This window comes from Pyxicephalus adspersus, chromosome 11 (assembly GCF_032062135.1).
Source record: "Pyxicephalus adspersus chromosome 11, UCB_Pads_2.0, whole genome shotgun sequence".
Classification (NCBI taxonomy): domain Eukaryota; kingdom Metazoa; phylum Chordata; class Amphibia; order Anura; family Pyxicephalidae; genus Pyxicephalus; species Pyxicephalus adspersus.
Genome location: NC_092868.1, coordinates 58,188,410 through 58,215,424, shown reverse-complemented (window position 1 = coordinate 58,215,424; position 27,015 = coordinate 58,188,410). Strand labels below are relative to the sequence as shown.

The 27,015-nt window shown below is 43.1% G+C and overlaps 1 protein-coding gene across 3 annotated transcripts in view; it reads left to right on the top strand.

Annotated features, from left to right (window-relative positions):
* ROBO4 (roundabout guidance receptor 4) overlaps positions 1-27,015 on the top strand; it is a 50,304-nt gene that overhangs the window by 666 nt on the left and 22,623 nt on the right. For all 3 annotated transcript variants that reach the window (XM_072425667.1, XM_072425668.1, XM_072425666.1), the window contains exons 2-14: positions 4,455-4,757; positions 10,055-10,212; positions 12,760-12,880; positions 13,374-13,512; positions 13,816-13,943; positions 15,204-15,325; positions 15,486-15,711; positions 16,718-16,839; positions 20,322-20,493; positions 20,845-21,027; positions 21,104-21,146; positions 23,717-23,856; positions 26,060-26,404. In XM_072425667.1, coding sequence (XP_072281768.1) covers positions 4,455-4,757; positions 10,055-10,212; positions 12,760-12,880; positions 13,374-13,512; positions 13,816-13,943; positions 15,204-15,325; positions 15,486-15,711; positions 16,718-16,839; positions 20,322-20,493; positions 20,845-21,027; positions 21,104-21,146; positions 23,717-23,856; positions 26,060-26,404 — 2,202 coding nt within the window. The remainder of the gene's footprint in view (positions 1-4,454; positions 4,758-10,054; positions 10,213-12,759; positions 12,881-13,373; positions 13,513-13,815; positions 13,944-15,203; positions 15,326-15,485; positions 15,712-16,717; positions 16,840-20,321; positions 20,494-20,844; positions 21,028-21,103; positions 21,147-23,716; positions 23,857-26,059; positions 26,405-27,015) is intronic.

Here is a 27,015-nt window from a genome sequence, read left to right as displayed (position 1 = left end):
TCTGCAGTCTCTGACCGTCTCCTGTACTATGTCTGCAGTCTCTGACCGTCTCCTGTACTATGTCTGCAGTCTCTGACCGTCTCCTGTACCATGTCTGCAGTCTCTGACCGTCTCCTGTACTATGTCTGCAGTCTCTGACCGTCTCCTGTACAATGTCTGCAGTGTCTCTACCATAGGCTGTTGGGGGTACAAGGAGATCTGGGTTCTGCAATAGGTTTAGTTGGGCTTTCCCAGCCCCCATTATATTAAAGGACCCCTCTGCCTGGTCCTATAACAATCTCACTTCCTCCCGATAATAAGGATCCCATGTGTAGCCTCTTCCAGTGGATAACAATAGTCGTCTCCTAATATTCTGCTATTGGTCGCTGCACAAAACCTTCTAATATAAATCCTTTGCATCTGTCTAACTTGTAGTCCTCATCATGTGACATGGTGACAACACATAAGCACAAATGGGAGGCAGGGGCACAGCGTTGTCACCATATAACAGGAAGTGTTTGAATTCCAACTGTCATGGCAGGATCACCAGGGAATATTTTAGCCAAAGATTCCAAATAGTAAAAGTGGCTTTTTGAAATGACATTCACAGGTGAAAGCTTTTGGGATTTTAGTGATTACTCACATTCACCTGATATTGGGTTTTATTGATTCCAGGCTTTAAAATAAAATCTCTCTGGGTTTCTCCGGCAATAATTTGTAGTGATCGTATTCCGAGGCTGAACACTTCAGACCCGGCTAAAATGTTCGGTGCGATGTCACCACCGGTGAATGTTGTGTCAGCAGGCGATGACATCCCCAAGGGGCGATAATGATTGGCTTGGAATAAAACGCAGAGAGCTGATTGGTGGTTTAAGTGCACGCAAAATTGATGAAATTTTCAGATCCAACTCCAATGATCCTATAATCAGGATCAGGGTGAAAGTTTCCAGGTCACATGATCAAACTTTTACCCAAATCCTAATATTTATTTACACGTATAATCCTCAGGAATATTTCCCACGATCCCATCATGCGCCGCACACCGGACAATGTCCTGGGTCAGACTGGCGGTGATGATGCCGGCACTGGTTGGCGCAGAAGGTGACAGATATATCGGTCTTATAAAATAAAACCGACAAAACCCCAATCCTAAAGAAGCTCCATTGTTCTGGTCATTTCAAACCTGGGGCAGTTGTGGATCTTTTGGCTCCAGGGCAATATTTTGACCCCACCCGTGCAGCGGTCGCCAACCTTTATTATGAATTTAGACCAAGATAAAAATATTTGTAAAATAATGATCCTAATCCTAATGGTGCTGCTCAAGCATCATCAGGATTTTCCTTTCCTCAGCCAATCAGAGAGCTCTAGAGGTTTTGAATGGGGAAACTTGTCCCCATTTAACCTCTAGTGCCGGGGATCGCACACAGGAGGATTCCCAGGGCTGCATGAATGAATGCAGCCTTGGGAATCCTCCTGTAATGATTTCCTGGAACTTCCGATGGGTCCGCTAACGCGGTTCGTCGAAATTTCACAAACCCACTGGAAGTTTTGAGGAAATTTTTGCGAGCAATGCCAGAGGCATTCTTGCTCATCCCTAGTGAACAGTGGTCCTGAGGGCCCTCTGGAGCAAGGGGCGCAATTCTCCAATATAACAAGGTGAAACAAGTATTTATTTTAAAATAAAAAGAATTCTCCTTACATTGGGGATCATTGGGAAGAATTCTCCTTACATTGGGGATCATTGGGAAGAATTCTCCTTACATTGGGGATCATTGGGAACATTGGGGATCATTGGGAAGTATTCTCCTTACATTGAGGATCATTGGGAAGAATTCTCTTTGCATTGGAGATCATTGGGAAGAATTCTCCTTACATTGGGGATCATTGGGAATAATGTCCCCCTTTACAGGTAGTTTAAAGGTCATTGGGGTCATGGTCCTAGCTCTGCATCAGCCCCCAAGTAGCCACCATCACATCGGTTGTCAATCAGCCTCAAGGAACCCCTAACTACTTTAGCATCCCACAGACCCCCGGTTTAGAATATTTGCCCTGAGCCTGTTGTTCAGAAGGAAGTATGGAGGACATGAGGATCGGTGTATTGTTCAGGCAGATCACGTCCGTTACTTTTTCTGTCTTCATTTCCTGTAACATTGGAAGTAATCTATTAGGAGCACAGCAGAAATGTGAAACCTGATTGTATGTGTAATGTTCTCATCGGCATCACAATATTTACTTCCACCTATTGTGTCCCTCCAGTAAACACATGCGCTGCACAAGACTAAAAATACAAAAGCGAGGCCTTTTCCTGGTCAGCACCCGTCACTTGTGTCCCCACCATGTCCCAGCGTCTTCCTGAACAGCGCATTCCAAGCATATTTAGCGAGTTCATGAGATGAGATTTTCTTATATTTTAATAGATGATGACTTTCTTCCTGAATTCCATGGACCTTGTGCTGTGGAAGCTGAGATCTGATGGACAAGACTGTCAGTGCAATTGATTTAATAAATTATTATTATAATATTTACCAAAATGTTTAAAATTTTGGATGATTTATTTTACGTATGTCTTCTAATTACATCTCCAGGCTTGCTGAGCTTCCTTTCTTACTGGAAGTTCCACCAAACATTCATTAAAGCCGAACTCAATGGAAATGACCAAACACAACCTGCAAATGCTTGCCAACCACAGGGGTCAAATGTTTGTTTTTGCCTTTTTTAAGGAACCCCCCAAAAAATGGACTTTTATTAACCTTATTGCTCGTTTCTCTAGCTGACAGCACTCTGCTCTTACCTCCGATGTTATAGATGGGTCCTCAGTGACCTTACATACCATGCAGGGTTACTGGTCCTGCCTTTTATATGATGATGGCAGAGATTTTCCTATATTTTATTAGACAAATTTCCCGGTTGATGACTTCTTCCTGAATTCCTTGGACCTTGTGCAGTGGAAGCTGGGATCCTATGGACAAGGCTGTCACAATGAAACCACTTTATTAAAATATTTTGCCAAAATGTCAAAATTTTACCAAAATTTCCTGATTTTGGAAAATTGGTTTTGCTCAAACTTTCTAATTACCCCTTCAGGCTTGCTGTTCTTCCTATCTTAAGCTGCGTACACACTTCCAATATTTATCGTTGGAAATGAACGACGAACAAACGACGAACGACCGATTGGCCAAAAATCGTTCGTAAAAAAAGTAACCAACGACGCCGACGAACGAGGATAGTCGTTGGAAATGAACGACCGGACCGGCGGATCGGATTGGACGACGATCGTTGACCATCTATCATGTGTACGGTCGTTCACTGATCGTCCATGATCTGAGCATGCGCGGTGAACGGACGTTCACTCACTTCCTGTGGTGCACGTCACTTCCTGTATCGTTCAAACGATCGCATCTATCGTGTGTACAATATCTTTGAACGATCGTGTCGTTATCTGTAGGTACAGCATCGGTGCCATACGATCGTTCGCAGATATCGTGCAGGATCGTTTGTCGTTCGTTTACCAACGATAAAAATTGGAAGTGTGTACGTAGCTTTACTGGAAGTCTACCAGACAGTCATTAAAGCTGAACCCCATGGAAATTACCAGACACAAGAGTCAAATGCTTGTTTTTACCTGGGGTACTCCCAAAAAGTATTTACTTTATTCCTAAATACTCTGGCAGACAGCACTCTGCTCTTACCTCCAATGTTGTTTGTGGGTCCTTGGTGACCTTACATACCATGCAGGTTTACTGGTCCTGCATTTCATGTGATACCATCGGAGATTTTATTATATTTTTATAGACAAATTTCTCAGTTGATGATTTTCTTTCTAAATTCTTTGGACCCTGTGCTGTAGATGCTGGAATCCTATAGACAAGGCTGTCACAAATAAACCAATTTATTAAAATAATTTTAAAAAATAGCAAAATTTTACCAAAATTTCCTGATTTTGTATGGTCTCTCTGCTCTTACATCTGATGCTGGGGGGGTGGGCCCAGGGTGACCTGGGGGATGGGCATACATATCATGCAGGATTGCTGGTCCTGCATATTATGTGATGATGCCTGTGACCAATGAAACTGAAAGGAAGAACTGTTCCCATAGGGAGTAGGAAGCCTATAGGAACAAAGGTTAGGATAGGGTTATACATGGTATTCTAGGTAAAAACAAACTTTTAACTCTTATAGTGCACACAAGGTTAGTTTTTATATTTCCCCAAGATTCAATCTTAATATTATCAAATAACCACAATGCTGATAGCCAGAGATCATGTGATTAAGGCTGAAAATGTTTTAGAACCATATTGTTTATACAAAGCAAAAAGGGGGCATTTGGTGATGCTGCAATCTGCCCTTTTCTTAGTTTCTTTGTCAGTAATAGGTCCCCTTTTTATAAACGTATGGAATCCTGCCTGTGGCCCATTAGGGCCCCAATTTGTTCTCCTTGTCTCAATGTTATATTAAACACTTTTTACTCTCCTGTAGGTATGAAATCACGCTTAAATGAATTTGCCCCACGTATTATCGAACATCCTTCGGACACGGTGGTGCGCCGGGACCAGCCGGTAACCATGAACTGCCGAGCCGAAGGGAACCCAGAGCCCACGATCGAGTGGTACCACAATGGGCTGAAGGTGAACTTTTCCAACTTTCATGGCTCTCTGATCCACGATGGATCCATATTCTTCTATCAGATAAAAGGAAAATCCAATGAAGGAATTTACACCTGCCTGGCCCGGAATCACCTGGGGACGGCCATCAGCAGGAACGTCTCCCTCACTATAGCCGGTAAGCTAAATGTTTATTTCCTTGTAATGGGTCTGAACCTTTATTCCCAATCATCCCACAATGTACAGAGAGGCTCCATACCTATGTGTTCTATTATTTATTATTAAACAGGATTTATATAGCGCCAACATATAATGCAGTGCGGTATCGCTGTGATCCAATAGAGACTTTATAGGTTAGCATGCGCTGCATCAATGCATTCTGAAATAATCGTTTTGCAATGTTCTCCCACAACATGAATATGTAAATCCAGTCTGCAGGATCCTTCTATACAAAGCTGCATTTCCTGATGGTTTTTGTACCTTCATCATTGACCTGGAACAAGCATGCAACTAGCATAGTAGGCTTACCAAAAAAAGAAAAAAAATGCACACTGATGATATTAGCTTTTCTTATGACTTTAACAAATGGAACTAGTAAAGAAATGGTGCCATGTCAATATTATTAGAAATACAAAACACATAAATAAATGTTATTACGGACTTTTAAGGCACCTTTTACCAAAAAGGCTTTCACAAACATATTCATAAAATCATAATTTCTTTGAATGTTAAAAAAACAATACAAATATTAACATTATTGGACATACATACGCATATTGGGGGTCTCATTTATTTCTCAACGCTTTTCGCAATATGTGAAAGAAAAATGATGAGACGTCCTAGCTGCAATCTTAAACTTTATGCTCCCAATGTAAAAATATTCATTGGTTCATTGTATGGTGGCACTGGGGCAGAGCAGAACAGGTGGCACTGAAATCCAGGGTTCTGTAATCAGCGCCATAGTGTCTTGTTAGGGTTTTAGAGCCCCATACATCTATATTATCTCATTTAAATTAGTAAGGGGGCATGATTAGAGAATTCAAGTCTTCAGCTACTCATATCGGCTTCCATGTAGGTTGTCCGTGGGGACTTTTATTATTATTCCAGAAAATGTGCACTTGGGGGGGTCCTACAGGGGACTCCTATCTTGATGTGTTTTACCCCCTATTTAGCCTGTGAATAGAGGAGAAAGGTATTAGAGGGGCACCTAAACAAATTCTCTGTAACAATAAAGCTTTATTAGGATTATTGGTGCACAGTTGGGGGTTTTTGCTATTGGGAATGTATGGAGGGCATAGATGAGCCCCATCCCTACCTAGGAGGTTCCAATAAGAGGGTTATGGACAGAGCTTGGAAGTGCTGACCCATTTTTGCTTTTACTATCTGATGGGTTTACTTGTTTGGGATCAATGACCCTATAAACCATCTCAACCAGGGTTTCTCTAGAGGTTCCTTGAGCAACAAGCAGTTTGTGCCCCTCAGGTCAGTTTAAGTGACCCCAATGGTCTTTTTTGGCTATCTGTAAGGGTGACCAGCAATGTAAGAGGAATTCTTCCCACTGACCACCACACTATGTACTGGGAGCTAAGGATATAATAAAATAGGAGGGGTTCCCTGAAGACCTGAAAGTTATTTCAAGGAAAAAAGTTTGGAAACTTTACTCTTAATAGCGAAACCATAAGATGAGAGTGATAGCCAGAAAATTGAATTTCTTATTTAAAATCTAATTTGGAAAAGAAAAATGAATTTGGAATCAATTCTTCACATATATGATTCTATATGATTGGGCGCTGTAATGGGCTCCTCTCCCCCCCCATAATATGATGGAGCCGGTCCCTCCTCGCCTGATGAATATTTATGAACGGCGACCCCCCGGGGTTGGTGCTATAGGAATCTCGTGGGAGCCAAAGAGGAAGAAATGGAAACCTGACAGCCAATGGAGCGCTAATGAAAGACGTTGGCTGCCATGTTTGACAGGAATTAATTACACCGCTAATTACTCTCTTCATTAGTTATTGTTCTCCATATTGCTGAGAGGATACATGGAGATCCCTGAAAAGCCTCAGTGCAACTTTGTGTCTCACATAATCCCTCTGCCGGTGTCTCTGGGACAGGGAAGGGTTAAATGTCTTTGTATGGTTGTATTGCCCGGAATGTCACTGTGCAGATCTGGGAAATCTGTATACAAGACATTCCATCATAAAGCCCGGGGTCATTGTCTGGGAAAACAACGGGGTATTTATAGCAAGAATACAACCTGAGATATTATTGGATTTTTTACAGTGCAAGCAACACTCTGGCTGAACAGCTGCTGAGATAAAACCATTTATTAGATAAGACAGCTGGTGCAAAGATAGGGGTGACTGACCTGGAATAATCTTTGGGAAGTGGACAAAGGATGTGGGGTGCTGCATCTCTAAAGCTACAAAATGTCCCCAATTGTTCATTTTGAAGGACAATAATCTATTGTGTAGGTCCTTAACAATGTAGGGGAAATGATCCTCCCCAGGCAGCCATACCGGGAGAGGTGGCTGAAGGTTGGCCCCTTGCTGGAGTTGGGTGTGCAAAGAGGGAAAAGCAGATTGAATGACGTCCACATTCACTTTCATGGAAATAAATTTAATATCCAGCACGTTTCAGGGGTTCAGAGAGCTTCATCAGGGCTAGGTACTGCAGTGTGTGTAGGGGGACTGAATGATCTCCAGGGGTCCGGGGGGCAACTTGTAAACCCGCATAAGATGCTCATCCAACAGTACCAGTTCTGATGAAAGGGGACCCTTTGAATCCCCAAAACTCAATAGGCAAGTGAAATGATTAACAAAATGTTAGGACATAATAAGCCTGATTTATTAAAGTTCTCCAAGACTAGAAAAGAAGACCATCATGGGAGAACCTGGGTAATCTAGCAAAACTGACATGCATCTGATCCAGGATTAAAAACATTTGCTAACTGATAGCAAATGATTTTCAGGTTTGCTGGATCACCCAGGTTCACCAGTGACGGTTTATCTTCTTCAGTTTTGGAGAGCTTTTGTTAATCAGAAACAAGGACTCCTTTCATAGATTTCTTCAAGGAGCCTAAATATTCAACACATTGATTTGGTGGGCATTAGAAAGTGTAGAGGGGGTAGGGGCAGGGGTAATAGAATGTACAGGGGCCAATGAGAATTCCAAAATGACCCCGCAGCCTCATTGGGTGTCTTTATCATTGTTTACAGAAGCTGCTGGTCCAGGTGCTGAGCCCGTGCAGGAAACAGGAAGGTCGCCACCGTATTGTCCGACATCCTGCTCTCTGACTGTACAATTCCTTTGGAAAGTCTGTTGTATATAGCAAATGTTTTCACACAACGTTCACTTAGCTTTCACCCACACATTTTTTTGATTGGATTCAGTTTATTTGTGTGAATCCTGGGTGAAAACATTCATCACCTGTCCTTTTTTTTGTTACATTGTATCAGTGTTTTTGTGCATGGCTTGACCTTTGTCACGCAGGGACCCCGGGGGTGCGGAAACGCAGGGAGGCGAGTGATGCGCGAGCCATGATGGTGTGTGGTCTCACATACTCGGACAATGCTGCTGTTTGTTTATATGATGTGATGAGATTAAAGGCTACTACACATGGGCAGATATTTCAATCCAATCACATGATCCCATCTGAGTGAATCTAAAAGGAATTTGATTGCAAGACCAAATGGTCCTGATGGTCGCTCGATAGTATATAAGTTTTATCCGTTATATAACTGATCGAGAACATCCGATTGTAATTCCGGTCATTTCCATCCAGGGAAAATATTGGGAGGGCGGGATCTTTTACACATGTGCAGGTTTTGTGACTTTCCATCTATTGATTACCAATTGGAGTATTGATTAGCCAGCCAAGCCAGAAATTGTCAGCAGAGCCCTGAGCTGGAAATATTATTTGTTTCCAGTTGTCTTTATACATTAATAATGGATGGCTTCAGAGGTCAATCAGAGAAGTTGGATAAAACATGGGGTGGGGGGTGGTCTCCTTTAACCCCCCCCCCCCCCAAATCTCAGAATCTGATAGCCCTCATTATCTGCTGAGTGATATATTGTTATGTATGGCCGCCTGTGTGTTGTGTGGTTATATACAGGAAAAGTTTACTGCATATTGTAATAGAGAAATCTCAATATTCGTTAAGAAAAAACATTTAAAGATGAAAGGGGAATTCAAAACCCCTGAAACCCGTTGGCCACCTACCTCTAATAAAAAGGCGAATAATAAGCTTAATAAATAATTTATATAAAATAAATAATAAATCTTATCACATAGTATTCAAGCATCTTATAATACCGCATCCCCTTATGGTATGAATTTACAAAGGTTGATTGGAAAATTAGACTTTTTTAGGCATTAGATCAAATCCAAAATTGTTATTACACACAAGGCTCTATTTCTATTTTTTTCTCTCTTTCTTCATAAAATAGTTTTTTTTTCTATTCGTTTCCTATTGTAATTGTGCACTTTTGACCAATGGCCAGAAGGTGGCAGAAGGAATCACAGGAGACCTATGGAAAAATCTGACCAGAGAATTCACTACCAGTGAATTTCAGAGAATTTGGCTGGGAGAATCATTTATAAATGGAGCCCAAAATCAATAACAAAAGCAAAAACTACAATAATCTTGATCACTCGACGCATTTCGCATACATCTCGATTTTTACCTGATGAAGCAAATGATGTCTGCAAAACGTGTCGTTTGATAATCAAGGTTATTGCAGTATGTTTTATGGGATAATATTTTGCTTTAGTTATTGATTTTGTATAATATAAATATAGGATTTTAATAGAATCATTGGTCCGATCGAATGCCTAAAAAGCACTCCCCATTTTCCATCAACCTCTGTAAATTCATACTGTAACTGGATGTGGATTAGATAGGATCAGACAATAGATCAACAACTCTTTTAAAGCCCCAAATTTTTATTACGCAAAATCAATACCAAAAGCAAAAACAAAATATTAATCCGTAAAACACACAGCAATCATCCTGAGTAGCACCCGACACGTTTCGCAGACTTCAACGTTCGCTTCATCTTGAGCAAATCATGCGAAACATGTCGAGCGATCAAGATCATTGCAGATTTTGCTTTTGTTATTGATTTTAGGCTCTGTTTATATATTATTCCCCCAGCCGAATTCTCTGAAATTCACTGGTGGTGAATCTTATGGTCATATTTTTCTACAGGTCTCCTAATAAAACAATGACTTGTTCTGCCACCTAGTGGCTAATCATCAAAAAAATTATAAAATATAGCCATTTGTGTAATAAAAATTTAGGATTTTAATAAAATTGTTCGGCTGATCTATTAAAGTCCCGTTTTTTAATTTACTGTAATAAAAAGGAATAACTTACATTTGATTTAAAAATATGAATCGCTTGTGATATTACATTTGTCTTTTATGGAAACACTGAATGTTCTTTATATTAGTAATAAAATTTTTATTTCCAGTACTGAAGGAAGAGTTCCGTCAGGAGCCGTCAGATAAGATGGTGGCAGCAGGCAAACCATTGGTGCTGGATTGCTCCCCGCCTAAAGGTCATCCAGAGCCAACAGTGACCTGGAAGAAAGATGGAATGATTCTGAGCCTAAACAGCAGCTATTACACGGTACGGAACGAGAATGGGACAAACGGATAGGGATTAAAGGAAAATTATTTTAGACACTTTTGTGCAGTGTGGGGGTTGGCTTGATGTCAGTATTGAGCTGAATGTTTGCAGCAGATGATGGGGATCCCATTAGGAGGAGATTTTAATCCCTTGCTAATGATTATTGCATTATTAATGCATTATTAATGCAGCCCAATTAGTGTATTTTTTAAATCTTTCTGCTGTATATAATGCAAACATTCTCTGGTGGGAGTATCTTCCAGGCTTTGTGTTTCAATGGCAGTAATTGATTCTCCACCTGGGAATGTTTCAGTGAATGTCAGCTGTATAAATAGACCCCTTAGTATCTTTTTACATTGGTGATCAGAGGTAGAAGGGGTCCCTTACCCTGTTGGTCATTACTGTGACCCTTACCTTGTTGGTCAGCATATTGTCCCCTTGTATTCAGGGTAGTGCACCTATGCATTGTAGGTCATTGTGGTGCCTCCTTGTATTGCTGGTCATTGTGGTGCCTCCTTGTATTGCTGGCCATTGTGGTGCCATCTTGTATTGCTGGTCATTGTGGTGCCACCTTTGCATTGTAGGTCAGTGTGAAGCCTCCTTGTATTGCTGGTCACTGTGGTGCCTCCTTGTATTGCTGGTCATTGTGGTGCCACCTATGCATTGTAGGTCACTGTGGTGCCTCCTTGTATTGCTGGTCAGGGTTGTGTCCCTTATGTTGTTCGTCACTGTATTGCCCCCTGCAATGTTGGTCATTGGGTAAAGGGCCCTCTTACATTGCTGGTTATTATAGTGTTCATTACACTACTGACTATTGTATTGATCCCTTGCATTATTCACCAGTGTGCCTATGCATCGCTGGTCATTGTAGTGCCTCCTTGTATTGTTGGTCAGTGGTGGCTCTTTGGTCTTTGTAATGCCCCTTACATTGTTAGTCCCCCTACACCTCTAGTCAGTGAGATGACCCTTTCTGGTTGCATTGTTGGTCAGTGTATTGACCGCTTGCATTGTTTGTCTCGGTGGTGCACCCATGCATTGGTGGTCATTGTAGTGGCCTCTTATATAGTTGGTCAGTGTAGTGGCCCATACATTTATAGTAACTAGTCCCATGCCAATTACTCTGCAGAATCCTGTTGGTTCCAGGGCTTTGCAGGCACCACCAGGTGAAAGTAAATCCTGGTTCCTCCACAATGTACCTCTAGCACCCCCTGGAGGATCTGGTTGGGAAAGGCTGCACATGAGAGCTGCACAGAACATTTGTTTGCACTTCTACAATTGATGTGGCAATTGAATCCGTAACACAGAGGTTACTTGAACTTGAATGCTTTTTAAAATTCCCCAAGGTCAGGATCCAAACACATTATTGGGATTTTCCTAACAAGCAATACGATTAGCAAGGTGCAGTATTTAGAGTCAAAAATGGGAATCCTGGCCAGTATGTGGCCCCAGAGGACGCCCTACGTTATATTAAACACATGGCTGTCTATAGGGTAAAGCACACAAATATCATGTCATAGTGATCACCTTCTGCCCCATAGCTAGTCCCTAAAATCATGACAATCAATAAAATCAATACATTATTGTCTCAACTGGCATTTAAATATTGCTAGGGGCCCCATCTGTTTTCCCATATAGGGCCCCTATGGGATTTAGTTACACCCCTGTTTGTTGCCTCTGTTAGATGATCAGTTTGCTTCTCCATTCCCATGCCATATGTAATTTGGCATCTGAACACTAGATGGCAGCAGTGCAATACCTTCCTATGGGGCATCTATAAAATATTCATCAGAAAATTAAATTCAACTTAAAAAAAGCTTAAAAATCCTCAGCAGTGTCCTTGAAGACTCCTCCTTTCTGATAATTGTAGTCTTGGAAAATCTGGGCACATTAAAACAAATAATTAGGACGTGAACGTTAATTAAAGGCAATGATTGATTTGTACCTGGATTAGGCTGTATTCTGAGATTGTACTCATTAATCTTGTTCTTATTTAATTTAAACCGTATGAATTTTTCATAATGAGCTGGAAAGATGAAAAGGATTTGTGAGGCGGTTGTGTTACCGTGACACCTTCAATAAATCCCATTACTCTGTGCTCATCAGGACAAATTTCATGTTATCCAGCCGGATATCGGTGTCAGGACCCAAGAAATGACCCCAAGGTGATGGCAAAGACTTTCAGTATGAGCCCCAGGCCATGCAATGCTGGGATAGAATGCTTGGTGGATGGAATAACCCCCCATGCCCTCTATTGGTGAGATCCCGCTGTGTACAACCATTGGGGGTCTCCAACATCCCTGCGCTGGGTTCCCTGCTCTGTACCCATTATGAGGGGTCTCCACCATCCTTGCACTGAGCTTCCAGCTCTGTACAACCAACATATCCATTATAAGGGGTCAATGGGAAGAATGTCACCCAAAATATCATGACCCTGACCTGAGAGGTGCAAACTGCTCACACCCCTGGAGGAACCCTGGATGAGAACCATGACCATGTAATGGAAGCTTGGAGAATGGCAATTCTTGATAAGTTTCTCTCCTCTTGTAGGTGTCTGCTGGTAAGCTGCTCATTGTCCGTGCCCAGAGGTCAGATTCAGGGGTCTACGTCTGTCTCGCCACCAATCAAGCCGGAGAGAGGATGAGCCGTCCTGCTCAGATCACAGTGATGGGTAAGGCAAGGTTTCCATTTTTCTGTCCAAGCTTACAATGTAAAAAAAGGATAAAATTAATTGGCTGAGTTAAAGTTGACCCCACAAAGCCATGGACCTGGGAACGGAGAAGGTTGACTATCCATTCCAGGTTTGCTGGATCCCCCAGGTTCCCCCATGATAGTCCATCTTCTACAGTGTTGAGTAGCTTTAATAAATCTGGTCCAATGTGTCATTGTAACAAAGATCTGCTGCAGATACAATTATTACAAATGCTGCAAAGTCACAATGTTGCAGTCAGATCACTGGAGGAAAGGAGACTGAGAAAATGCTTCATCTTGCCTGCAGGACACTGATGACATCCCAGTCTAGGCAATGTCACCAAGCTCATAGAATTTCTTAATGGAACATTACAACATTTGCTCCATTTATAACTCTCTCGTATGACATTTGTGTACTCATGTGCCTTTAGGATTGTTTTTTGACTCCTTGTCCCCCCTCTCCCACCCTGCAGAGGCACTTCTGTTCACCAATAAACCAGCTGATGTGGTCACCAAGGCGGGCAGCGCTGTGCAGTTTATGTGCGGAGCCCAAGGTGTCCCCAGACCGGTCATACAATGGAGCAAAGAGCAGGGGTCACTCCCTATTGGTCGGTAAGTGCTATTACAGCTTTAGATTGGCTATAAATTAATGTATAGAATGTTTGCAATAAAATTCTATTATATACCAGCGGAATATCAAAATTATACACAGCACATAGAGACACGACTTCTGGAATAATAACATATATTGACAAGATTGGATATATTTAGCCAATCACGGTATATATCTATCAAGGTGTACGCCTTGGTGCACTGGCTGCCATTGACAATACAAAACACAGCAGTTTCTAAGTGAGAACTAAACCTTTGTTGGGGATATGTAAATGTTTAAACATGTCCACTTTGTCTTGGTAGATACGCCATAACCAATGAGAACACGCTGAGTCTGCAGCGAGTAACAGTACAGGACTCTGGGAAATATATCTGCACTGCCAGGAACCAGGTGGACACGGTGTCTGTCAATGCCCAGCTGGTGGTGGAAGGTAACGGCTGTCTATAAGATCTCCTTGTGTGTCTCGGTGCGATAGTTCTGTTTGGTTAGGATCTAATTTTGACTTCTTGTGAAAGGATCTCAATATGGCTCTCTCTGAAATAGAATATCATTGTAGGATTTCACCGTGACTCCTTGGTGTAGGATGAAGCAATGGCTCCTTGGCAATGGATCTCACTATGGATCCATGGAGTTGAATCTTACAATGGCTCCTTTGGATCCATAGTGAAGGATTTCACTATAACTTAATGACATAGGATCAAACTAGGGCCCCTGACATTGGGTCTTAGCATGGCTCCTTGGTGTACAATTTTACTATGGTTTATTGGTGTAGGATCTCTCTATGGCTCCTTGGTGTAGGATCTCACAATGGCTCCTTGGTGTAGGATCTCACTATGGCTCCTTGGTGTAGGATCCCACTATGGCTCCTTGGTGTAGGATCTCCTCCTTGGTGTAGGATCTCGCTATGGCTCCTTGGTGTAGGATCTCGCTATGGCTCCTTGGTGTAGGATCTCGCTATGGCTCCTTGGTGTAGGATCCCACTATGGCTCCTAGGTGTAGGATCTCTCTTTGGATCCTTGGTGTTGGATCTCACTATGGTTCCTTGGTGTAGGATCTCTCTATGGCTCCTTGATGTAGGATCTCACTATGGCTCCTTGGTGTAGGATCTCACTATGGCTCCTTGGTGTAGGATCTCACTATGGCTCCCTGGTGTAGGATCTCACTATGGCTCCTTGGTATTGGATCTCACAATGGCTCCTTGGTGTAGGATCCCATTATGGCTCCTTGGTGTAGGATCTCTCTTTGGATCCTTGGTGTTGGATCTCGCTATTGCTCCTAGGTGTTGGATCTCGCTATTGCTCCTAGGTGTTGGATCTCGCTATTGCTCCTAGGTGTTGGATCTCGCTATGGCTCCTAGGTGTTGGATCTCGCTATGGCTCCTAGGTGTTGGATCTCGCTATGGCTCCTAGGTGTTGGATCTCGCTATGGCTCCTTGGTGTAGGATCTCTCCTTGGATCCTTGGTGTAGGATCTCTCCTTGGATCCTTGGTGTTGGATCTCACTAGGGTTCCTTGGAGTTGGATCCCACTATGGTTCCTTGGAGTTGGATCTCGCTATGGCTTCTTGGTGTAGATGGCCATGGCTCCTTCTAGTCTTAACTTTTTATTTCTGTTTGTGGATACCAGCAATATAACCATGCATCCTTTAGGTTGTATATTGGATCAGTATGTGACATGTTATGTGTTTTCTAGATCCTCTGGATACAGGTCAGAGGGACAGACAGAAGGACATCATCCAAGAACTAGTGAATGTGCGAGTGTATCTGGACACAGTGACTGTGCAAAACTCTTCATCTGTGCATCTGCAGTGGAAGGTAAAGAGGTTACTTTTAGACCATTTGCTCGTATGATGGACTCATAATTATTATAACTTTATGCCATAACTATAAGAATTTACCTTACACTGAAAACTGAACACCTCACCTGTACACATCATGATGACAATGTATATCTATGGTGTGATTTGTCTTTCAGGTGTCCTCACTCTCCCAATACACAGAAGGATACATTGTATTTTATCGCCCTTATCTGCCCCCCAATTCTGAATGGGTAAAATGGCGCTCTGTCCCAGTAACTGAAATTAGTGCCTTTGTGCCAGCTTTGGGTAAAGGGCAGAGGTACGAGTTCAAAGTTCGACCATATGGACGGGCAGCCTTTGGCACCGACAGCAACATCAAAGAGGTTGAGATTCCAGAAGCAGGTAAAACATAGTGGACGATGGTGGTGTGTTCTGATGTCATGTCTTTGTCCTATGAACAGCAACAATAAATTAATTAAATTTGTATACAAGTTTAATTAACTCCTCTGATGAATCGTTTAATTCCACATTGTCTATTAAATAATGACAATTTTTGATTCAGCACCATCTTTTATATATATTTACACAATTTATCAGTTATGAATTATTTGCAGATATCAACCCACAGGTCACGTAGACTTAATTCTCATTAACAGAAAAGTTTTCACCTTCCCTCCTCTCCTTACTCCCTGTCCTCCTATTTCCCATCTCTGCAATAGACACTGCATATATAGCAGTGACCACTAGGTGGCGGCGTCTATCTGTCAACCAGCTCCATATAGGAAAATTCCTAGATAGAGGCGAATAGTAAATTATACAAAAATATTACACGAAGGCTTTTTTACCTAAAAATAATGCTAAATCAGCTATCATCTTGTGTTTTATTCATTTATATTCTGTAGCTCTGACATATACCGCAGTGCAGTACAGAGATCACTGAGCCAGTCCCATCAGTCTCTGTACAGAGGAGCTGACACTCTAATGTCCCCCCACAGTCACACACTAGCTCTGACATATACCATAGTGCTGTACAGAGAACACTGAGCCAGTCCCATCAGTCTCTGTACAGAGGAGCTGACACTCTAATGCCCTCCCCCCTCTCTCCCAGGTGTATAACACACAAGGACATGGAGGGAACGTACACAAAGCTTGGGTGAAACTGAATCCCGGACCCCAGCATGGCCATGGCAGTAAATCTCTTGTTGTCTGATTTCGGTTCAGTACAAAGGCTGCCTAACATCAAACCCTCATTCCCATTATTCCCTCCTCTCCCCTTTCATCTTCTAAGCTGCTGTAGGAGCCATAAAGGATTGCTGTGGGCAACACAGACAGTTCCTATTTCAGACACTTTCATTGATGTGGTTTTTGGGTGAATAGTCCAGTAATATGAGTGTCCATCCTCTTGTAGTTCCTGGGCACGCTCCTCGGGATATCAATGTCACCCAGGTTGATGATACCAGTGGGTCGGTGATCGTCAGCTGGAAGCCTCCCCCCCAAACCTCTCAGAGATGGAATATTAAAGGTTACAAGGTAAGTCTTTTATTGTCTTCAATAGCTCAGCAATAGCAATAGCGATCCTGCCAGAAGGGGGAGCTCTAGACAAGGTGGCAGCTTTGGTCCCCCATTCCCTTTAATTACATTAATTAGAGTTGACATTGGAACAGAGAAGTTGCCCCGTCTGCATTGTCTGTACTGGAATGGTCCTATCAGACACGGATAAAGTGACCGGTAGGTACAGAGCTTTGCCAATTGCACCATCCACCTGTAGAATGAATCGTATACCTGGACATTCCCAGCCATTGGGCTCCGGCCTTAGTCACCTGTCTAGGTCCCAGGCATCCCATGCAGCTCATATAATGTCTCTGAATATGCGGGGAGTCCCTTCCATGTATAATATGCAGTATGGACACTTCTTACCAGCCTGCAGCCAGAGGCGGATTAGGGCAAAATGGGACCCCAGGCAGGGTAGAAGCTGTGCCCCACCATCCCTTTACTTAATATTGCTACAGATTGCAATAAGCACAGACGTCTCCCTATTTCTCATAAGACACCAAGCGATACTTCTCTAGGTATTGCAGGAATGGGAACGTCCATGGGTCCCCAGGCTCCTGTCTATGGTTGCCTTATGGATGATCTGGCTCCACCTGCAACCCTCCATTACCCCCAGCTAGGGCCCAACCTTCATCTGATTGGATCGTCTGGTTGGAAATAAATCAGATTGAAATGTATGGTCGCTGCCATGACTGACTGCAATTCCATCTTCCCAATGTACAGCATGCAAAGATTGGACCTTGTCAGATACTTCCATTAATTATTGCTGATTGAGCAGAGAGTAAAACCTGCTTACAATTCTATTTCCCGACATGTTTCGCCACAAGATGAAGCTTTATCAGGGAAAGAATAATAATAATAATATTAATAATAGAGTAATTTACCAACACCTGAAAACAATTACATATAAATTAAGAGGAAAATGAATTTTATATTATTATTATTAATATTAATAATAAACAGGATTTATATAGCGCCTACATATTGCGCAGCGCTGTACATTAAATAGGGTAACAAATGACAGACAGTGACACAGGAGGAGAGGACCCTGCCCAGAAGAGCTTACAATCTAGGAGCTGGGGGAAGTATCACACAATAGGAGGGGGATATGGAATGGTGGGAAGTAGTGAGGGTTTAGAAGACAGAAGAAGATGGGTAGGCGAGGTTGAAGCGTTGGGTTTTGAGCGCTCTTTTAAATGAGCAGAAAGTAGGAGCAAGCTGAATAGGGCGAGGAGACCATTCCAGAGAGTCGGGGTAACTCTAGAAAAGTCTTGGAGGTGTGCGTGTGATGAGGTTATGAGTGAGAAAGTCTTGATTCTAAGGTGAAATAGAAGCCAATTTAGAGGAGTTGTAGGAAGGCTGTGTATGGGGTAGGTAGGTGGGAAGGCTGTGTATGAGGTAGGTGGGTGGGAAGGCTGTGTATGGGATAGGTAGGTAGGTGGGAAGGCTGTGTATGGGGTAGGTAGGTGGGTGGGAAGCCTGTGTATGGGGTAGATAGGTGGGTAGGTAGGTGGGAAGGCTGTGTATTGGGGTAGGTGGGAAGGCTGTGTATTGGGGTAGGTAGGAAGGCTGTGTATGGGGTAGGTGGGAAGGCTGTGTATTGGGGTAGGTGGGAAGGCTGTGTATTGGGGTAGGTGGGAAGGCTGTGTATGGGGTAGGTAGGTGGGAAGGCTGTGTATGAGGTAGGTAGGTGGGAAGGCTGTGTATGAGGTAGGTAGGTGGGAGGGCTGTGTATGGGGTAGGTAGGTGGGAAGGCTGTGTATGGGGTAGGTAGGTGGGAGGGCTGTGTATGGGGTAGGTAGGTGGGAAGGCTGTGTATGGGGTAGGTAGGTGGTAAGGCCGTGTATGGGGTAGGTAGGTGGGAAGGCTATTTATGGGGTAGATAGGTGGGAGGCTGTGTGTGGGGTAGGTAGGTGGGAAGGTCGTGTATGGGGTAGGTAGGTGGGTAGGATGGATGAGTCTGGCTGCAGCATTCATAATAGATTGTAGTGGAGAGAGTCGGGTTAGTGGAATACCAGAGAGGAGGAGGTTACAGTAGTCCAGACGAGAGATAAGAGCATGTACAAGGAGTTTGGGGGTCTCTGGTGGTATATTATGAATGATGAGTGTTATCAGACTGATATAAGTCGTTTCATAGGGAGAAGCGCAATGTAAAATGATGTTTAAAGTCTGATATCCCTGCTGCAAGGATCAGATTGTCCAATGTTTCCGGCTTGTACCTGAATCTTCCGAATGTTCCCATCACAAAGTATAAGGAAGAACAATAAAACTCTATAAGTGGAGATGGTGAAGTGCAGAAATTGGCGCAGTCATACCGCTGCATGATAGGAATTCTGATTGATGCAGAATCGCAGAGCGTGTTTCAAATCCAAATGACATTTTATCACAAAGAAACACGACAGATGCCATTCAGGTGTGACAGGTGAATCTTTATTAATTATATTGTCAGTTTCTCTACAAATTAACATATATTTATCCGGAAGGCTCGCCGGAGAACAGAGCAAGAAACACTCACTCAGCGGGAATATTATTCCCTCTCAGCGGGGTAATGTCACAGACATTGCGGAGACATTTCTATATTGTAAAGCACCTGACGTGCCGGGTCCGCAGATGTCTTATAATGATGACTTAGGATTGGCCCTGTCACTCATATATTGTGTATAATAAAGGGATGAGAAACATTTATATTACACATAGAAGTTATTTAGATATAATTAATATTGAATTCAAAAATAAAATATAAATATTTAAAAGGTTCAGGAGATGTATAACATGGAGGTGAGGGATATTTTGTAATCAAAGTAGCAATACAATGTTATAGAAACACTAAATATCCAATATTCTCTGCAGAATTGTAAGGCTGGGTATACACGTGCGATAGTTGTCATTGGAAATGATCTTTAACAATCCTTTCCAATGACAAACCTGACACCTTTCTGCTCTATGGAGGGGGGAGAATGATGGAGCAAGTGGCACCCCGCTGTGCTTTCTCCCTTTAACTTTCATTACGATCGTTCTTTGTCCATCGTCTATGGATCCGCCAGAGAATCATCTGACGTGTGTAAGTAAGTAGCCTAAGTGACCACCTTGGGAGGATTAGCAGTGCTTGGTATGGAAGGAATGGATGGGCACAAAAGTGCAGGAACCAATGGTTGGCACACTTTGACCTTTTTGCGTTACGTAACACTTTGGAGCTCTCAGATTTCAGTTGCAGTGCTGAAAGCTCCAGACTGGGATGTAGCTGACAGGAGCCGTGGAGAAGTACAGACTAAGGCTATCTGTGTGCTATTGTAGAATGGTCACTGCAGTAAAGAAAGTCTGGATTATTCAAAGTTAGGATCTGAATGGCTGATACCATTTTTGTGCAGATAGGATAAAGTAAATGCACCCACCTGAATATTTTGTTCCAGCAATGTTGCTGCAGAAACAATTCAGTCCTTTGATATGTACATGTATTTCAGATCTGGTGCTTTGGAAATGAATCTCTTCACCAAGCCAATTGGACCGTTGACTTTGAAACCCAACGCCTGGAGATCGCTATGTTACCCGCGGGGGTCACCTACCAGATTCAAGTAGCCGCCATCTATGATGTTGGTGTTGGCAAACCAAGTCAACCAAAATACATCTATATAGGTGAGGGGGGAAGGATATCGGGAACAGAATGTATCAGAGATGACTTCTATCTATGGTTTTCCTTTGGTGAGATGGATTCGCTCAATTTGGAAACATGATTGGGCTGGTGGGGTGCAGGTGGGGACGGTATTGAGTCTTAGTTATGAGTTATTGGACACCCATAGACCTTCTTCTGGAAATACTTACCTCTTCATATCAGTTGCACGTTACTTGTTCTCTGTTCTATGTTAATGGCTGGAAATAAATATGGGCAGGTTATGCCAATACCAAGCTTTCTGGGTCATTATTGGGGATTTAGAATGTCAATGTTGGGATATGATTATCCATCATGTATGTGTTGTATCCTTACAGATTCCCCTGCAGTGAAAGAAGAAGAACAAGGAGATCAGATTCCTTTAGATCTCATCCTGCAGGTTATAAAGCATCCGGCTTTTATCGCCACCGTGGGTGGCACCGTGTGGATCATGCTAATGGTGGCCGTGGTTTACCTGTGCCAACGCCATTCCAAGCCCTACAACTCCAAGAAACACAGCGGTGAGATTCCATTGACTTATTCTGTGACAATAAATATGATTATGATACAGAAATAACCTCATTCCAATGTTTTCAGGTCTGTATCGGTTTGCAAGTGAAGACACCATCATCAAACACAGGTAAGACCTGAGAAATGATTTTACTTTCTTCCATCTGCTTATTGCATTTTTATTCTCCATATTGTAACGTTACCTTCCTGCTGATGGTGCAGCTGCAGTTGGCATCCATTGGGGCCATAGTAAAAAGTACACAAAGGAATCTATTACAGGTTTCGCACCCTTCGTTTGAGCAGGGGGTAGAATCCTTGATAGTCTGTGCACTATGTACCCCAATAAGGAGGTATGGGCTTTTCTGAATGGCCCGCCATGATGTGACCTCCACAAATGCCCATTTAAAAATGACATAAAAAGAAATCAATGCAAAAGAAGAACCTTATTTTGTTACCCCACTGATTGCATGCAAAGGGCAGATATAACCAGAAACCTAACCTCACAGACCAAGAGACCCTGTCACCAGGACATTTGTTTCAACAAAGATCTGCTATAAGAATGTATGTGATTATAACCTATTATAACCATAATGTTATGGATAAGTCACAGCCTCCTTTATGTACAAAAGCCATGAGACTTCTGCTGAGTGTCGCCATCTTGAATGTATTGCCAGTAGACCCATTGACTTATGCATATGGCACGCTATAGTATTCCTCTTTGCTCCTCCACCAGCAGCAAGGGCAGGGGTGGGAGGAGCTGGACCAGCACATTGAGTAAACAGACACTCCTAGTAGAGGTGAAGTCTATGATGTACATATGGAGTGGGAATTTTCTCTTTTCATAATAGACAAATTTTCTAGCATGTCCAAAGGCGTGAAAATAATTTATGGAAATTATAAACAAGTACTTTATTAGCTTGGTGACAGGGTCTCTTTGCTAGGATTGACCACCAGAGATGGCAGAGAGAGAAGAAGAGGAAAACTCTGAGCACACTAAATGTTCTGATCCGTTTTCTCCAGCTGCAAACAGAATAGGAACATTTTTGAACAGATAGATCCTGAATGCAGCTGCAACAAATCCCCAATCCAGATCCGACCCAGAAATCCCAGATTTTTATAGCCTTCCGATCGCCCACTCACCCACATGCTAGGCCTAAGACTGGAACACATTTGAGATCCATCAGAATTTGCCTTCCCATTGTACGGCGCTTAGTTCGCCTTGCACGTCGCCGTAAGACAGGCCGTATTTCAGGGGAAGAAATAAGTTGAGGAATGAGCCGGTGACAGCGCCATTTACCAGCCATAAAATATCGTTACGTCTCAGCAATTCCTCACCTCAATAAGACTCATTTGCGTTTGTCCTTCACAAGCGCCAATAAATTGCTGTCTCAGGAGATTTAGTGCTACGTATACTGTGTGACATTCTGCATGGAACTGCTTTACATCTTACCGCTCTAAAATTGAGTTAAGTGCTGAAATAAAACATTATCCGAGCCTCAGGGTAGAACAATACTTCCTGTCTTTTATTAAAGATGAACTCCATCCAAACAGATAAATATGCCATGGAAATACTTATATGGGTGCTCTGTGCAAATATGAAGCATGGCTCCAAATCCATAACATGCCAACTCCCTGCCCCCCCTACTATTGTGTCAATTGGGGCTCTGGAGGAGGTGGGGGCCCTGGGCATATATGAAGCATGGCTCCAAATGCATAACATGCCAACTCCCTGTACCCCCTACTATTGTGTCAATTGGGGCCCTGGAGAAGGTGGGGGCCCTGGGAAAATAGGGAGTGGGCGATCCAAATGCACAGCATTCCAGCTCCCTGTACCCCCTGCTATTCTGTCAGTTGGGGCCCTGGAGGAGGTGGGGGCCCTGGGCAAATAGAAAATGGGGGATTCAAATGCACAGCATTCCAGCTCCTTACACCCTTTGCTATTCTGTCAGTTAGGGCCCTGGAGAAGGTGGGGGCCCCAAGCAAATAGGAAGTGGGGGATCCAAATGCACAACATTCAAGTTCCCTGTACCCCCTGCTATTCTGGCAATTTGGGCCCTGGAGGAGATGGGGGCCCTGGGCATATATGAAGTGGGGGGTCCAAATGCACAACATGCCAACACCCTGTACCCCCTGCCATTCTGTCAATTTGGACCCCAGAGAAGGTGGGGCCCTAGGCAATTATAAAGTGGGGGATCCAAATGCACAGCATGCCAGCTCCCTGCACTATTCGCCATTGTGTCAATTGGGGCCCTGGAGAAGGTGGGGGCCCTAGGCAATTATGAAGTGGGAGATCCAAATGCACAGCATTCTAGCTCACTGCACCCTTCGCCATTCTGTCAAGTGGGGCCCTGGGCAAATATGAAGTGGATGCTCCATATACATCACATGCCAACTCCCTGTACCCCCTGCCATTCTGCAGTTAGGGCCCTAGGGAAGGTGGGGGCTCTGGGCAATTGCCAAGTTTGCCCTGCCCTAAAACCAGCCCTATGATATCATCACCGGGTTCTTGTACTTCACTAAGCAATGCAGGCTGGAGGGCAGATTTGATGAAGGGGAGGCTGGAGGGCAGATTTGATGAAGGGGAGGCTGGAGGGCAGATTTGATGAAGGGGAGGCTGGAGGGCAGATTTGCTGAAGGGGAGGCTGGAGGGCAGATTTAGCGCTTTGGAAATAATTTTTTCCTCCATTTTCTGTATTCCAGGATGGACACAAGTGACTCCCCGTGGCTCTCCAATACTTGGAAATCTGCATCATGCTCCAGAAACTACAGCAGCACGACCAGCGTGAACAGCCAGTTACTGTGGATGGAAAGCAAAGACACCTCCGACTTTCACAAATCCAGTAAGAGCTGCAAATTGACCGGTTCACATGGGCAGTGGGAGCTGCAGTTATCACTGACGCTGCAAGAAACATCTTACTTGTGGCTGCTCATAGAGAACTGGCGGCTCATCCAAACCACCCCAATGCTTCTTCCCTTTCACCAAGCATGGTGGTTGGAGCTGCTCCAAGTTCCCGGGGTGAAGTCACTCTAATAGGAAGACGTATGTTTGTTTATGATAAGGGCTATATGAAGGATAAACACATGGATCATCCACAAGGCACCCTGGGCAGGAGCCTATGGTACAGATGATGGGCCCAGGGGCCACAGCTCCTATCAATCCATCCAATTTCTTCTGGAAAAAAATAAAATTAGTGACCTTGCCTGTCTCTACAAGAGAATACATTTGTAGATAGTTGGTGTCTGATGGGAAACTATAACAGCAGTGCAGGCAATACAAGCAGGAAGACTTCTCCTCTACCCATTGCACACCTGTTGCTATATGCATGATGTGTAATTGCATGGCGTCACCGAGTTCTAAGTTAGTGGCTCCATAATAACAAGGACGGGTCACTCTCTTCTAGACATGGAAATCTCAGCTCTGCCAATGTGTTAATTATCCTTTCTTTTTTTTTTTCTACAATCAGACCGGCTATTTAATGCTTGTGCTGCCAAAGCTTTAATTGATGTGACATTTCTTCGATCTGGTTGTCACTCTTTGGAATCCTTCCAGAAGGTTTAGGTCCAATTTCATTGTTTATGCAACGTAGTGGGAGAAGTCGTAGATGTTTAGTGCTGCCATACGATGCCCTGGAGGGGTGGCAATTTACTAATTTGTCATCTTATTATATTAATATTAGAGATGTTAATGGGTTCTCTATGATGGAGAAGTGAGCTTTGCTTGCTCATGGGTGCTGGTCATAGTTAGAAATGTTATAAATATAGCAATATATAGCTGCTTGCTTGAGCCTAAGTGATATCACAATGCAAACAATACTTTATACAATACATAAATACAGTAAATCAGAAGCAATGCGAGAATTGCATGGTTGAAGGGCATTGTTTGTATCCACATGTTTCCATGATGTTTAAGAAAAGCCACCATGTTACAGGTATCTGGGTTTGCTTCGTCAGGGCTAATAATACATATTTAGTAATAATTAAAAAATTGTTAATTCCATAGAAATGTATATAAAAGATATGTATTTGTGTATATGTATTTGGGCCCGGAGATTGCAGCAGACACATTGCTGCATTGGAAAGGAGCACAACGACTGATAATATCCTTTTAATATTCTGCATGACTAAAAGAAAAGAAATGATTTTGCCACTCAGCCAGAAATATAGCACAGGATATAAATCACCTCTATCCAACAACCAGAACATGGCATTTGTGTCCTGAAACCTCAGAATAATTTCCGGATGGGAATTCATCGGTGGGGCTTGTAGAAGGGTCATTATGGGGCAGTTTTATTTTACAGCATGATAGAGAAGCCTTAATGAATGGAATCATACAGATAGAACTTATGAGGCACTGGCTGGCAGGATTATGGATGGAATTTATATGTTAGCAGGAGGCTCCAGGGTTATTATTACGTTCTGCTCTGAGTTCTAGAGTCCGGAGGCTTATTAGAGCTGTGGATCAGATGAAGATTCATCCTTGGGTAACTGGTATCCACACCTTATGAATGGCCTCATCTGTACATTTATGATCTGGCCAATGCTCAGGGTTTCCTCTCTCTGCTGCTGGGTGAAAAGGCTGACTCCTGTCAAATCACCTAATAAGTGCAAGGGCTGTGTGCTTGTTTTGGAGAATCCATTGGGGGCGCACAGTTAGAAAATGACCCATGCTAGTGAGCAGCCTGGCTATAGATTCGATATACCGTATATTCTGCTATAGATTTGCTGAACAAAGCATTGATTTTCTGTGTTTGCTGCCTTGCTGAATATAAGTGCAAAGCAAATAGCCAGCCAAGGTGAAAGTAGAAATGTACAAACTGTATCTTTAAAAATTATTAATAGGCCATTTGTTTGGTAGGGAAGGTTAGAGCCCCTGTCATGAGTCACATTTTGGCTGTACTTTGTGCTTTTATAGGGATTTACATGATTTTCTTCCAGCCCATAAAGATCAGGCTTGACAAGCATGCTGCGACTTGTAGTTCTTCTGTAGCTGATGTCTCTAAATCTGTTGATTTACCCTCATACTGATTCTATTTTATGTTGCAGCTACTTCATTTGAACGCAAAAGTGAGACCAGCCGCAGCCAAATCATCCCATTGGTGCCCGATGCCGGCAGCATGTATGGAGCTTTATATGTGGATCTGCCTGGAAAGGAAATGACAACCTTCCAATGCCCCCTGCCCACCAGACTGCCCGGAATGGGCATCAGGGCAAAATCAGCCACAACCCCAGGACTGATTGACCACAGCTTGTTTCTGCGTTGTTCCAATCCGGGCAGTGCTGGCAATCTAACACATGGAGACTCCAGAAACAGAATCCCACGCAAGCCAGTTCTCCCTGTACTACCCAGTGTGGCCCTGAAAGAACCCTGGAACCAGAACCTCAAAAGAGGTAAAAACTGCTGTGATGACTGACCATTGCATGGAGTGGTGGTAACATGGGGAAAAATTGGGCACAAATGTGTTATTTTGATATATATCCTGAATCCCATGCTGTCTCCTTATTTGTATCATTGGGCCTGATTGATTAAATCTGTCCAAAGCTGGAGAGGATACTTTAATCAGTGAACCTGGGTGGTACAGAAAACCTGGAATGCATCTGGTCCAGGACTGAAAACATTTGCTAATAAATAGCAAATTACTTTTAAGAAATCTATTCCAGGTTAGCTGAATGACCCAGCTTTACTGATGAAAGTGTATTCTCTCCAGCCTTGGAAAGCTTTATTAAATCGGGCCCATTGTATACAAAGGGGAGCTATACTGACCTGAATTCTCATGGCGGTTGGGTAGGTATTAAGTTGAATGGTGGTTGGTTGGGTATTAGGTTGAATGGTGGTTGGCTGGGTATTAGGTTGAATGGTGGTTGGTAGGGTATTAGGTTGAGTGGTGGTTGGTAGGGTATTGGGTTGTATTAGGTTGAATGGTGGTTGGTTGGGTATTAAGTTGAATGGTGGTTGGTTGGGTATTAGATTGAATGGTGGTTGGCTGGGTATTAGGTTGAAT